Genomic DNA, 14,190 nt, shown 5'->3' with positions numbered 1-14,190 from the left:
TATCCACTGATTTTTGCTAAATTGACTTTAGGTCCACCGAAGAAACAAAAAACAATTGGGCCTTAGCCCATTCTTATTTTCACGTCCATATCCTCTCTAAGATACGTTTTCCTATAAATTTAGAAAAACAGAAATCGATTCAAAAAGTCTACTTTCTCTGTTTTTCCACAAAAACAAAAAACTTGTTCACTCTTGCGACCGAACGGACTGACCGTCGCGGTCCCGTTTTTTCAGTGATCTGCGGCGGACCGGCCCTCGAAGGCCAGCGGGCAACATACTATGGTCCACATCCGCGGTTGATTATTATATATTTGGTGAAAAATGCCATTTTCATAATTAAAGTTGTAAGAAATACCATTTTTTTCTTACCTTTTCGATTATGTCATTTTTATTTGTGTGCTATAAGAGTAAAATACTATATTACCCCTATAAGAAAGAAAGAGAAGAAAACTAACAATTAATTGTTTGGTATGAATGTGACAGTTTATGCGGTGGACAACATTAATTATGGACATAATTATCTTTCTCATATAAACTGTTGGTCCATAATTTGATGTCATGTATCTCTATGTCATTTATTGTCTTTTCATTTATGCCATCCAACACATATTTCTCTTTCAATAGACTAAATGTAGTAGACAAGTTATGATAGACAATATGTGCAATGTTTGCAATTGTCCATCACTAGTGAAAGTGAAGTCGTAAGTAGCAGAAGTAATATAACAAATAGACAAATATCAAATATAGATAGACCAAAGGCTATTACATTCTATTATGAATCATAATTAGTTGTCGATAAAAATAAAAAACATGATGGACAACAAGTTAGGAAAAATATGAAATGGACATATTAAGTAGACCAGATCTGGTCCATCGAAAGACAAATTTCTGGTCCAAAGAGTAAAACCTCGCTGGAATGTGGATGATGCATCACTTGTGTCATTCTCTGGTCTATGACTTGTGGCAATCAGTTGGTCAGTATATATGCACAATGGACAACATGTTAGAAAACAGAAAATGGACAATTTATTCCATCGAATCTGGTCCATCGGATTTGGTTCATCAGATTTGGTCCATCGGATTTGGTCCATCGGATCTGCTCCATCGAATATGGTCCACCGGATCTGGTACACTGGATCTAGTCCATCGAATGCCCAATGTTGAGTCACTGTTTTTGTATGAAACCAAAAGCAAAAACACAATTACACATAGAAAAACCCATACTCAACCTCAATGAAAACATATCTGGAACGAGACAAACTGCTAGATCAAGTTAGAACAAAGTGAACTTAGGCTTAGTCAACTAGATCTGATTCATCAAAAAACATACTTGAATCAGATGGAGAACATGGCCGAAGAATAGTGTGGATGAAGAAACGGTTTATAGAAGGGTTGGTCTCCATCGTATGTCATCATTGAATAGAGACATACATGATATAAAGATTAAAAGATGAAAGATTTGAGGATTTCAATGGAAAAATTAGAGAGAAAAAGAGAGACAAAGAGAGATGGAAGAAGAATATGAAAAGTAAATTTTAGGTTTTGTTAAAGAAATGATTTAATATTTATTTTTTAATTGTTGTGTTAAAGAATTGCAGGAGGATATAATTATCTTTAAACATAGAAGATGTGACAGGAAAATGACTCAGTAAAAATAGCATTTGTTAAAAAGATTGGTAGCATCAAACCATGCTACTTGATAAAAATTTTAAATAGCATCAAACCATGCTACTTTTTTGGTCTCTATATATAGCCTTTTTTTTACTTGTATTGATTATTAAATTTGATTCCGTTGTAAAGCTTTCTCTAAATTTTGGTTTTCTAGGGAGTTGAGATGGTCAATTCTTTCTAGCCATTTCATAACTTCTGAGAACATTGCAAGGCTTAAGCAGGCCAAAGAATTATTCAATCGAGTCCAGATACTATGTTTATTCTCTTATAACCATGTTCTTGAACCTTGTGTTCATGTAATGACCTTTTCGTGTCATACTAAACAAAAAAGTTTAATTCCTTCAAAACAGTCCGATGATAATCTGGCTTCGGCTACATCAACGGGCGGTTATGTCAGCAAGATGGTTGGCAGAATTAGGGATACGCTAGTCATTGGCGCAGGAACTTAACGCTAACCACCTTTGTGCCGTCTCAGCCACATGTAAAGGAGAAGAGATCATCCGTGGAACTGTGGCGAGAGACGTGGCTGCACTCATGGAGTATAAAGGCTTGTCTTTGACCGAGGCAGCGGCTTATGTTATTGACCAATCGGGTTCCCAGATGAAGCTGTGGACTCGTTGCTGTCTCTGCCAAAAGTGAAGTCCCGATGCCGTTTAACACTACCGGTATGTTCAGGGCTTGTGCCACCGAAGACGGTCATATTGCAATCTGGTAAAACAGCTGAAATCACGAGTGGCTTTGTGTACTAACTCTGTTTTATTTTCTTCTTAAAGTTTAAATTTGTAGCCTTATTATATGCCTCAGTCTAACGATATTGTGTTTAGTTCTTGAGATTTAGTTTGATTTACGGTTTAATTGAAAATAAATGTGAAGTGAAATCTAACTGAAATTAACTTTACCAGCAGCATTGGTTAATCGTTCTCTTTGGGCCTTCATATTCCATTGGCCCGTGGACTATATAATTTGGCCCTTATTCAAGATGTGGCGTGTAAACAACGCTCAATACACGTCATACATGTCTAGTTCTGGTTGGCTAATGCTTCACGTCCTCATCCGAAGTCTCTTCGATATAAAACTCTCTATTTAACACCCGACGACCTTTTTCATCTCTTTTCACAATTCAGCTTCCAATTTCTAAAACCTAGTAATCATCAATTGTTCTCTCAATCGTTGGTCAAGGTAAAAACTTCTCCTCACTTATACGATTACTTGTCTCAACTTTGTTTTTCGAATTTGGTTAGGTTTGAGTTTCACCGGTAGATCTCTCTTGTGTTAGTCCTCGATTAGGGTTCGTTGTTTTTTTTTTCCCCCAAATCGAATTACTTCTCTTTGAATTTAATTCGATTTTATCAAAGGAATTGAGTTTTGTATCGATTGATAACGTGTTAATTCTATCTAGGTTTGATAATTAGTTTCTTACTCGAATCTGATTCCTGTTTTGGATTTGATCTGGGTATTTATCAATCACTCTGTTTCTGAATTGCAGATGCAAATCTTCGTTAAGACTCTCACCGGAAAGACAATCACCCTCGAGGTGGAAAGCTCTGATACAATCGACAACGTCAAAGCCAAGATCCAGGACAAGGAAGGTATCCCTCCGGATCAGCAAAGGCTTATCTTTGCCGGTAAGCAGCTAGAAGACGGCAGGACCTTGGCTGACTACAACATCCAGAAGGAATCTACTCTTCACTTGGTCCTCAGGCTTCGTGGTGGTATGCAGATCTTCGTCAAGACTTTGACTGGAAAGACTATCACTTTGGAGGTGGAGAGCTCTGACACCATCGATAATGTCAAAGCTAAAATCCAAGACAAGGAGGGTATCCCACCGGACCAGCAGAGGTTGATCTTCGCCGGTAAGCAACTTGAAGACGGCAGGACTTTGGCTGACTACAACATTCAGAAGGAGTCTACTCTTCACTTGGTCTTGCGTCTCCGTGGTGGTATGCAGATTTTCGTGAAGACTTTGACCGGGAAGACCATCACACTGGAGGTTGAGAGCTCCGACACCATTGACAATGTGAAGGCTAAGATCCAGGACAAGGAAGGTATCCCTCCGGACCAGCAGCGTCTCATCTTCGCTGGAAAGCAGCTCGAGGATGGTCGCACATTGGCTGACTACAACATTCAGAAGGAATCGACCCTTCACTTGGTCCTCCGTCTCCGTGGTGGTTTTTAATCTCTGTTGTGGTTACTTGTAAGTTTCTTTTACAACTTGTGCTATGGGGCCTTGTAAAGCCCCCAATGAAATAATTCGATGAACTATGTTGTGTCTTTTCTTTTATTTCTCTTTCGTATTATGATTGGAACTAATATCATTCAGTTCTCTTTATCCTCGTTTGTTTGATAAGCACTGAAAAGTTGCTTCTGGTCTACAAGCTGGTTCTAAGCTCTGCAAAACTTAGTATAGTTTCGATGGTTTCCTTAAGTCAAGTTGTGTTGGTAAGCACCGAGTGTCCTCAGTGAACGTGTTGAGCTTTTAGGTTCCAAGGATGGTTTGAACGTGTTAATGAGTTAGGTAACAACAAGTTTAGGATTTTCATATACGTTGCTTATTAGATGAAAAGTGTCTTGAGACATGAGATGAGACGTCGTCATATTGAGTCTGTCGATACGCTGCTTCCAGGTTTAAATGAAGGAGATGAATTAATATTAACTCTAATTTTAATTGATGATCACAAGGATGTTCTTCTCAAAACGTGATAGTGTGATCCATTGGGTTATGCAAACATTAAAGTATAGTCTTTGAAATGAGATTAAAAGAACGCAAAAGGAGTTGAGAAAATTTCCGACACAAATAATAATGGTCATCTAGAAGTGGCATCTTGCGGTTTTAGCCATTTCCCAAACAATTCAGGATCCCCAATAGCCATCACCGATGTTAGATAGAGGTTGGATATCAATCTCAGCTTCTTTCTTTTTGTCATCAGCAGAAAATATGTCTAATCATACATTGAAACTGAGTAATTCCCGAACCATGTATATGTATCAGCTTTACCACAACAAGGAGGATGATAATTGCAATACACATCCACTTCCTTGAGTTCTTCTGTAAGCTCTTTGCTCTTTCAACAGAGATTAGAAACCACCACGGGTATACCTTTTTGAGTATTTGTAACAACAGCAAACTAGTCAATAAAATTGAACAGTCAAAACTGAGACATAACACAGAGCAACCACTTAGGTAGAACAATTTGGTAGAGTAATTTAGCACTCATATATATATATATATATATATATATAGAATACCTTTTTTGAAGAAACCTTCTAATCCTTGATCTCCACCTTGTTGTTCTCCTAGTTCAACATCCCCTTCTCTAGAAGATTGACCTCGGGGAAGCTCAAACGAACCCTACACAGAAAAATAAAATTTACCTTGTAATGCTCGATAAGGGGAACCATCTCAACGAGATCTTTTAGGAGACGACGTCAGGTTGGCCAGTGCTCGATAAGGGGAACCATCTCAAGAGTAGTGTAATTCTTAGAATTAATACAGATCCAGTGATTTTTACTAAATTGACTTTAGGTCCATTGGAGAAACTAAAAGACAATTGGGCCCTAGCCCATTCTTATTTTTACGTTCATATCCTCTCATTTAAAATACCTTTTCCCTATAAATTTAGAAAAACAGAAACCGATTAGAAAAAAATCTACGTACTCTTTTTTTTTTTTTTTTTTTTTTTTTTTTAAATCTACTTACTCTTCTTCTCTATTTCTCCATAAAAACCAAAAAAAAACTTATTCACTCTTGCTCATTACGTCTCCCATTAGTTGGCCAATGCACATGATGCCAGAACACATTAACGGCGACTTGTTTCTGTTTTTTAGTTATATCAAACTCCACCCAACCAGGAGAAAATGGTGTGTCTGTCTATAAACACAATACAATCCCCTTACGATATTTAATTCTTCTCTTCATCTCTCTCTCGGTGTCTATATATACGCGCGCGCACACCCAGCATCAGTTTCTCACCAGCATCAGCAACAAGTTTCCAAGGTTCCATGGACTCCCGCAACTACGTCAAGCTTGGTTATCACCACCTGATTACTCACTTTTTGAAGATCATGCTCGTCCCTCTTGTAATGGCGGTTTTGTTCACGAACGTCTCCTTATTAACTCTAAACCAGCTCCAGCTCCAGCTCCAGCTCCAGTACAACCTCGTCGGAGTCATCTCCCTCATCACATTCGCCATATTTGGATGCACAGTCTTCTTCATGTCACGACCTAGATCCGTTTACCTTGTCGATTACTCTTGCTACTTACCACCGTCGGATCAAAAAGTTAGCTACCAAAAATTCATGAACAACTCTAGTTTGATTCAAGATTTCAGCGAATCGTCGCTTGAGTTCCAACGAAAGATCTTGGTTCGATCCGGTCTCGGAGAAGAGACTTATTTACCGGAGTCTATTCACAGCACCCCGCCACGTCCCACTATGGCCGCTGCGCGTGAGGAAGCAGAGCAGGTAATCTTCGGTGCACTCGATAACCTCTTCGAGAATACCAAAATCAATCCTAGAGAGATTGGTGTTCTTGTTGTGAACTGTAGTTTGTTTAACCCTACGCCTTCTTTATCCGCCATGATTGTTAACAAGTATAAACTTAGAGGAAACGTCAAGAGCTTTAACCTTGGTGGAATGGGATGTAGTGCTGGTGTTATCGCGGTTGATCTCGCTAGTGACATGTTACAGATACAGAGGAACACTTTTGCTCTTGTGATTAGTACTGAGAACATTACTCAGAATTGGTATTTTGGTAACAAGAAAGCAATGTTGATCCCTAATTGCTTGTTTAGAGTTGGTGGCTCAGCGGTTCTGCTTTCGAACAAGCCTTTGGATCGAAAACGGTCCAAGTATAAGCTTGTTCATACGGTAAGGACTCATAAAGGATCTGATGAGAAAGCATTCAGTTGTGTGTACCAAGAACAAGACGAGTGTTTGAAAACCGGAGTTTCTTTGTCGAAAGATCTTATGGCTATAGCCGGAGAAGCTTTAAAGACGAACATCACCACATTGGGTCCTCTGGTTCTTCCTATAAGCGAGCAGATCCTCTTCTTTGCGACTTTTGTTGCTAAGAGATTGTTCAATGCCAAGAAGCACAAGCCTTACATACCAGATTTCAAGCTTGCATTTGATCATTTCTGTATTCACGCGGGAGGTAGAGCCGTGATCGATGAACTAGAGAAGAGTTTAAAGCTTTCGCCAAGACATGTCGAGGCGTCTAGAATGACACTGCATAGATTTGGAAACACTTCCTCGAGCTCGATATGGTATGAATTGGCTTACACGGAAGCCAAAGGAAGAATGAGGAAAGGGAACAGAGTTTGGCAGATTGCTTTTGGAAGCGGGTTTAAGTGTAACAGCGCGGTTTGGGTGGCTCTCCGCGATGTCAAGCCCTCGGTTAACAATCCTTGGGAACATTGCATCCATAGATATCCAGTTAAGATCGATCTTTTGAACTCGTAAGAACCGGTCCGAAAACATGGTTAGTCCCCCTCCATGTACCAAAAAAAAAAAGTTTAACTCTTATATTTTTAGTTCTTTACCAATGGGTCAAGAAATTCTGTTGAAGGTAACACTTAAATGTATGTATGTGTTTATTATATTATTTATTATAATTAAAAAAATAGTTTTATTTCCGGATATACCATAAGTTGAATTTTTAAAAACAAATATAAATTGTTCAATCTATAAAATATTCAAGCTTTAGTAATATTATTCTTTAAAAATAATATCTATTGAATTAAAAAATTTACTAAGTAACGGGTCAAAATTTGAATATTTAAATTCAATTTCATATTTTTTGTTAAATTTTATAATTTTATATAATATAATAAACTTTAAATAATTTATTTTGAAATATTTTTAATATATTGAAACTTGATATAAAAGTTAGAAACTATAAACACTCTATTGAAATAAAAGTTATCAATAATATTTCACTATAATATGAAAGAATTTCAAGAAACCAAGTATATTAAAACAAAACGTATAAAAATATATTAAATTACTCATAATATAATATAACTCACTTTTTAAAAACCAAATTTACAAAATTATGTTTTATAATGACATTCAAGTCATGATGTAGAATATACATTGTTGAAATAATTTCACATACATAAACTAATATAACATATTAAAATTTTATTTTAAAATATAAAATATACATAATTTTGTATAAATAAAATTTAACCAGTGTTATAGCACGGGTAATTATCTAGAATCATTAACAATATAAAACTTATAAAATAAGTTTTTTTTTTCAAGCTATCATATTTAGCATATGATTTTATTGCATAATGTTTTATCCAAAAAACTTTTAAAAACAAGTATATAAATTACATTTTATATAAAAATTACAATATAAATAAAATAAATTTCAACACGTACTCTAACACGGATCTTAATCTAGTATGTTGTGTATAAAGGTAACACTAAAATGACCAAGAATGGTTACGAAGTCAAAAGATGGGACCAAAAGCGTTGACAAAATTTTAGTTCTTTTCTAAAAATAAAATTGTTTGTATAATAAAAATTGTTAGGTAGAACTTAGAACACTCAACTAATATATCCTTGCGTACGAAAACATGTGTTAAGTGAAGTGACCTTAATGTAGTGGCCAAAAGTAAGTCTTTAATGCACAAGACACCATCACACCAGAGATCGAGTCTCGTTCCCTACGAATGTAGGGATTAGTGTAATGGTCCGACAAAAAAAACAAAACATGTATTAAATTTAGAATACATGAAATTACTCACAAGTTGCGAATACATGTACCCCTCGGCTCTGGGATGCTAAACCGGGTTCGTCTTATACTCAAATATAACATTTAAGTTTGAAATTTTTTTTTGTCAATAAAAATAATTTGTATACTAAAAAATTTAGTTAAAAGTTTAAAACAAGTTTTACTTAAAAAAAAATATTTGTGAAAAAATCCGAAGTGTTAAATTTAGAACACACAAAAATATGTTGGACTTATGACACGAAGCTTACAGATCCGAAATGTTTAGTCAGATTAATCTTCAAGCGTATTTAAGTTTAACACTTAAGTTTGTAAATATACGAAAATATTGGTTAAAAAACCTTAAATTTTAGTATCGACAAAAAAAAAAACTTAAATTTTAGTTTAAAATCTGAAAAGAAAAAGTGAAAACCTTTTTGTTTATTTGTAGGAAAAATCAATCACTTAAAACTAAAAAAAACTAGAAAAAGAAATAAAGAAAGCAATATACCTCTGCTTGTGATATGGAAGTGGAAGAAATACAAGATTTGATCGATTCTCATCATCTTGAGATGACTGAATAGTCGGAACCATGGAAACACCAAACACACAGGATCATGACTGGTTCTCTACTCTCACTCGTCCTCGTTCCTGCATTCTCGCATCCTTGAGCCGTCGTTGATATATCCACCGTGTGAAAACGTTTCGGTGATCGTAGAGAAAATTTTGACCTAATTTAAATCGATGACGATCGGATGAAGATGATGTAGTCACGATTTAACAAGAGAGATTAATCACGAAAAGAGATGCTCTCCGCTCCGATCAAATATCAAAAAGAGATCATCTCTTTTTGTGATTGTGTAAGAAGTTAGAGAGAAGACTTGACGTCCTGTAATCGTGATCTCGATCGAATGAAGATATGTCGTCACGATTAACATGAGGATGGCGATCAATCAATCACGAACAGAGTCAGAGATGCTTCCCCTAATCTTGACAGAGATCACCAACGCAAAGCTTTGGATTTGGTTTCTCAAAGAAGAAGAAGAAGAGAGATTTGGAAAACTTTGACAAAGAAGAAAATGAGAGAATGAATGAATGATGTGATGTTGGAGATTTTTTAACCTAATGACTAAATGAGCCGTCTTTTATATACGCAACAGCTATATTAATATTTTTTTATTTTTTATTTTCTAATTTCAGCAAATTTAAATAACGAAATTGTGATTGTTTCCTTTGTTTTCTTTTCCCCACGAGTTCTCAAGTTGTTTGTTTTCTTATTTTGGTTGCAACCAAAAAAAACAAGACAGAAAAAACAATTTATCTCAAGAGTAACAAAAAGGAGATTCGAGATCCTTTGGAGTTACTCAATTACATTCATATGTCACGAGATAAAAAGGTTAAACAATCACTGGATCAGTGTGCTCATGGTGTTCCAGGTCCAAAACATGTGTCACGAGATAAAAACAAAGAGAAACACAACTGAAAATGATTACCAAGATCACAACTATATATAAAGGACTTATAAAAAATGAATTTGAAAGTGGTTAAACTAAGTGATTATAAGTGTTATTGCAGTTACCCCCTTATAGGTTTGGTGAATCTTATTAGAGATAACTTATTCTTAAGATAGTTGCAATTAACCAAAAAAAAAAATTGTCCGGATAGTTTGATGCAATTAAATGATTAATGAGTGTTCTATAGGGTCTGATTCTTAATATTTCGAAATATTTGGCCTTAACTAAACTTCCACCATGATTTATTTACTGATCTAGTTCGGGGACAGACTTTGCGAATAAAACTCATTACCGAGAAACATTCATCCCATAATTGCTATTTAGTCAGAGGCTAATCGACTATGGCCTTTCAGCCAATCAAAGCTACGAACACGAATCTCCCTAAAACATCCTCAAGTATTTTATTTAATACACATGTATCGTATTGAGCACCACTCATAAACTAATTTCATACATTTATCATACTCTTTATTTGTAATAATAAAAGCATCAACATATTGTAGGCAATTAGAATCAAAACAAAACATTTTTTTTTTCTTTCCAAATTTTCAAAATTGGTAAACGAAACTTGGACCTTTAATACTTATATTGGCAATATAATAATATTGCAGAGTGGACTATTTCCCTTATTTTGGCAACTTTCAGTGGACTAGTAATTTATTTCAATGTGGATGCTTGCATGAGTGTGAATATACACATGTCTATATGCATGCCTGCAAATCGTAACGGACCACAAAAAAGGATCCATACAAATACCTCTTAACGGCTCCTCTCTATCATACTCTCCGACACAAACTGAGCAATGACGTCCGTTAACGCAAAGCTCCTTTACCATTACGTCCTAACCAACTTTTTCAACCTTTGCTTGTTTCCGTTAACGGCGTTACTTGCCGGAAAAGCCTCTAGGCTTACCTCAAACGATCTCTACCACTTCTATTCCCATCTCCAACACAACCTTATAACCGTAATTTTACTCTTTGCTTTCACCGCTTTCGGTTTGGTTCTCTACATTGTAACCCGGCCCAAACCGGTTTACCTCGTTGACTACTCGTGCTACCTTCCACCACCGCATCTCAAAGTTAGTGTTTCCAAGGCGATGGATATTTTCTACCAAATAAGAAAAGCTGATACCTCACGGAACGTGGCATGCGATGATCCATCCTCGCTTGATTTCCTGAGGAAGATTCAAGAACGTTCAGGTCTAGGTGATGAAACCTACAGTCCCCAGGGACTCATTAACGTGCCCCCACGAAAGACCTTTGCAGCTTCACGTGAAGAGACAGAGCAGGTAATCATCGGTGCGCTAGATAAGCTATTCGAGAATACCAAAGTTAACCCTAGAGAAATTGGTATACTTGTGGTCAACTCAAGCATGTTTAATCCAACTCCTTCGCTATCTGCGATGGTCGTTAATACTTTCAAGCTTCGAAGCAACATCAAAAGCTTTAGTCTCGGAGGAATGGGTTGTAGTGCTGGTGTCATCGCCATTGATCTTGCAAAGGACTTGTTGCATGTTCATAAAAACACTTATGCACTTGTGGTGAGCACTGAGAACATCACTCAAGGCATTTATGCTGGCGAAAATAGATCCATGATGGTTAGCAATTGCTTGTTCCGTGTTGGTGGCGCAGCGATTTTGCTCTCCAACAAGCCAGGAGATCGGAGACGGTCCAAGTACAAGTTATGTCATACTGTTCGAACGCATACCGGAGCTGATGACATGTCTTTTCGATGTGTGCAACAAGGAGACGATGAGAGCGGTAAAATCGGAGTTTGTCTGTCAAAGGACATAACCGTTGTTGCGGGGATAGCGCTTAAGAAAAACATAGCAACGTTGGGTCCGTTGATTCTTCCTTTAAGCGAAAAATTTCTGTTTTTAGTAACCTTCATCGCCAAGAAACTTTTGAAGGACAAGATCAAGCACTATTACGTCCCGGATTTCAAGCTTGCTATTGACCATTTCTGTATTCATGCGGGAGGCAGAGCCGTGATCGATGTGCTTGAGAAGAGCTTAGGACTATCTCCAATCGATGTGGAGGCATCTAGATCAACGTTACACAGATTTGGGAATACTTCGTCTAGCTCAATTTGGTATGAATTGGCATACATAGAAGCAAAAGGAAGGATGAAGAAAGGGAATAGAGCTTGGCAGATTGCTTTAGGGTCAGGATTTAAGTGTAACAGTGCGGTTTGGGTGGCTCTATGCAATGTCAAGGCTTCGGCGAATAGTCCTTGGGAACATTGCATCGATAGATATCCGGTTCAAATTGATTCTGGTTCATCAAAATCAGATACTCATGTCAAAAACGGTCGGACCTAATTCATCTATCTGAATCTGAATGTTAACCATTTAGTGTTTTTTTTTTTCCTTTCCTTCTTTCTTTTATTGGTTAAGATTTGATAATGTTTATGATGTTCTCTCGTTTTCGTTATAAATAAAGAAACACATGGGTGTTTCCATTCTTCTATTTAAGTTGTGGACCGTTTAATAACCTAACTTAGAATTCAATCATCTTTTTTTGTTCTTCTGTTTTTAAATCTTCCAACCAATCAACGTGTTTTCATACTAACATAATTATTAAAACGTGTTTAAAATTAAAAATCTCTTTGGTGTTTCTAGAGGTTTTAGATTGTTTGCTCTGTTTGCCACCTGTTTTTTTTTCCCCCCGTCAGCTCCTGTATTTGAGATTTAGATATATAAATGCATATTTGAATTGTTTAGGTATTAAAAAAAAAAAAAAAAAAAGCAAGGAAGCCCTAAGCTTCCTTTTAAATTAGGTGTGTTTTTTTACTTTAACTTATGACGCATTTTTTTGCAACATGTAAATTATTTTGGTATTATTATAGCTAATACTAATAACTATGACAGTAATTAAATTATAAGATATATATTTGCATAGAAAATAGAAATATATAAACATTTCTTCTTAGTAGTATAATTTTATATATATATATAGGAGAAGAGATGTAGGAATTGGGATCCCATCATGTAATCATGACCATTGGATATCTCCTCATTATTTTTCCATTCTCTACATTGATGATTTCTAGGAACTTCCCCATATGCAATTTTGTATAGACATATGTAATAGATATGTCACTGTCATATATAGTAACAACACTAACACACATATTTGTATGATAAATATGTAATATATAACATAATTATATCTCCAGATCAACACACCGAAACCGAATCAAGTGTCAAAATCTACATGTCGACACATCTATATATATATGCATGTATTTATGAGCATATACATACAAGAGGATGGGGAACCCACAAATTAGGTGTGTGACACTTACTTTCATAAGTGTATGCATCAATGCATGTATATTGTATAGTATTAGTATGATGATAGGGAAATAGCCTTCATCTTTCTATGGACTTAGTCCAAATTCATCACATCAAAAAGCAACGACCATTTCCTTTGTTTCTAACAACTCTACACCCTCCCCTTTTCTTATCTTACTAACTCCATATATCTGCTTAAAAAGCTTAATAAAAAAATTGGACTAAGCCGAAAAAAAGGTTTGGATTTTTATCCTAGACTCGAGAAGAATTCATGTCTTCTGCCCTATTTCAATCACATAAAGGTTGTTCGTTCATATATAACTTAAAATAAGAAAAAGTAGGATAAATGAAAATATTTGAGAATCTAAACAGTGCCATACTTTAATGGAGAAGTCCTTTTCTCAGAAAATATTTGCTCACCGAAATCGGTGAAAGTGATCTAAGACTAAAAACTAACTTGTGACTTGTGAGTAATTTATGTGATGGGCCTTCTGCATACAAAGGGCATGGCGATCACGTGGCATTCTCTCTCTCTCGCGCCGTCTCAGTATCAGCCTATCACAATATAGGGTAAGCCAATACAGCATGGCCATCAGACGCATGGATCGATCTGAATAACAAGATTCATAAAAGACTCTTGTCAGGTCTTGTGTAATAAATTCATGTGAACAGTGAGTGCATCGTAGCCAAATTAAGACCGGAGTAGGTAAAGTGTATTTCTGTTACCTTTTGAAGTGAAAATGTCTAGTGCACTCCAATCTAATAAGGAGGTAATCATGGGCGGAGCTAGGTAGAAGCATGTGGGTCAATTGACCCTGGTGAAATTTTAAATTTAGTTGAATTTTTAGGAAAAAAATCAAATTGACCCTGATAAAATAGCAGAATTGACCCCTATAAAAAATTAATAACACAATTAACCTCTTAAATTATATTTTGATCCTGATGAATTGAATTCCTAGCTCCGCCATTGGAGGTAATGGATTTCATTTTTT

At 36.0% G+C, this 14,190-nt stretch overlaps 1 protein-coding gene, 1 long non-coding RNA gene and 3 pseudogenes across 4 annotated transcripts; 4 read left to right on the top strand and 1 right to left on the bottom strand.

Annotated features, from left to right (window-relative positions):
- Positions 1–1,640: 1,640 nt before the first annotated feature.
- Positions 1,641–2,386, top strand: LOC147933576 (isoaspartyl peptidase/L-asparaginase 1 pseudogene; annotated as a pseudogene).
- A 253-nt stretch (positions 2,387–2,639) lies between these two features.
- On the top strand, positions 2,640–4,000 carry LOC104721344 (polyubiquitin 11). Its single transcript, XM_010439304.3, has 2 exons — positions 2,640–2,850; positions 3,158–4,000. The coding sequence occupies exon 2, from the start codon at positions 3,158–3,160 to the stop codon at positions 3,845–3,847; it is 690 nt and encodes a 229-aa protein (XP_010437606.1). The 5' UTR covers positions 2,640–2,850; the 3' UTR covers positions 3,848–4,000.
- Positions 4,001–4,317: 317 nt separating this feature from the next.
- Positions 4,318–5,104, bottom strand: LOC147933575 (uncharacterized). The gene is made up of 2 exons (XR_015572476.1): positions 4,918–5,104; positions 4,318–4,768 (listed from the first exon to the last, which is right to left on the bottom strand). It is a non-coding gene; the product is annotated as an uncharacterized LOC147933575 (long non-coding RNA).
- A 488-nt stretch (positions 5,105–5,592) lies between these two features.
- LOC147933574 (3-ketoacyl-CoA synthase 17 pseudogene) lies at positions 5,593–7,308 on the top strand (annotated as a pseudogene). The gene has a single exon (XR_015572474.1). The product of XR_015572474.1 is annotated as a 3-ketoacyl-CoA synthase 17 pseudogene (transcript).
- A 3,357-nt stretch (positions 7,309–10,665) lies between these two features.
- LOC104721341 (3-ketoacyl-CoA synthase 18 pseudogene) lies at positions 10,666–12,371 on the top strand (annotated as a pseudogene). The gene has a single exon (XR_015570493.1). The product of XR_015570493.1 is annotated as a 3-ketoacyl-CoA synthase 18 pseudogene (transcript).
- Positions 12,372–14,190: the final 1,819 nt, after the last annotated feature.

This window comes from Camelina sativa, chromosome 11 (genome assembly GCF_030686135.1).
Source record: "Camelina sativa cultivar CO46 ecotype springtype chromosome 11, ASM3068613v1".
NCBI classification, from domain to species: domain Eukaryota; kingdom Viridiplantae; phylum Streptophyta; class Magnoliopsida; order Brassicales; family Brassicaceae; genus Camelina; species Camelina sativa.
The sequence above is the reverse complement of the archived record's forward strand: the minus strand, read 5'-3'. Positions and strand labels throughout refer to the sequence as shown.

Bases quoted from the DNA above. Each gene is read 5' to 3' on its own strand.
- LOC104721344 (XM_010439304.3), top strand. From the start codon at position 3,158: ATGCAAATCTTCGTTAAGACTCTCACCGGAAAGACAATCACCCTCGAG.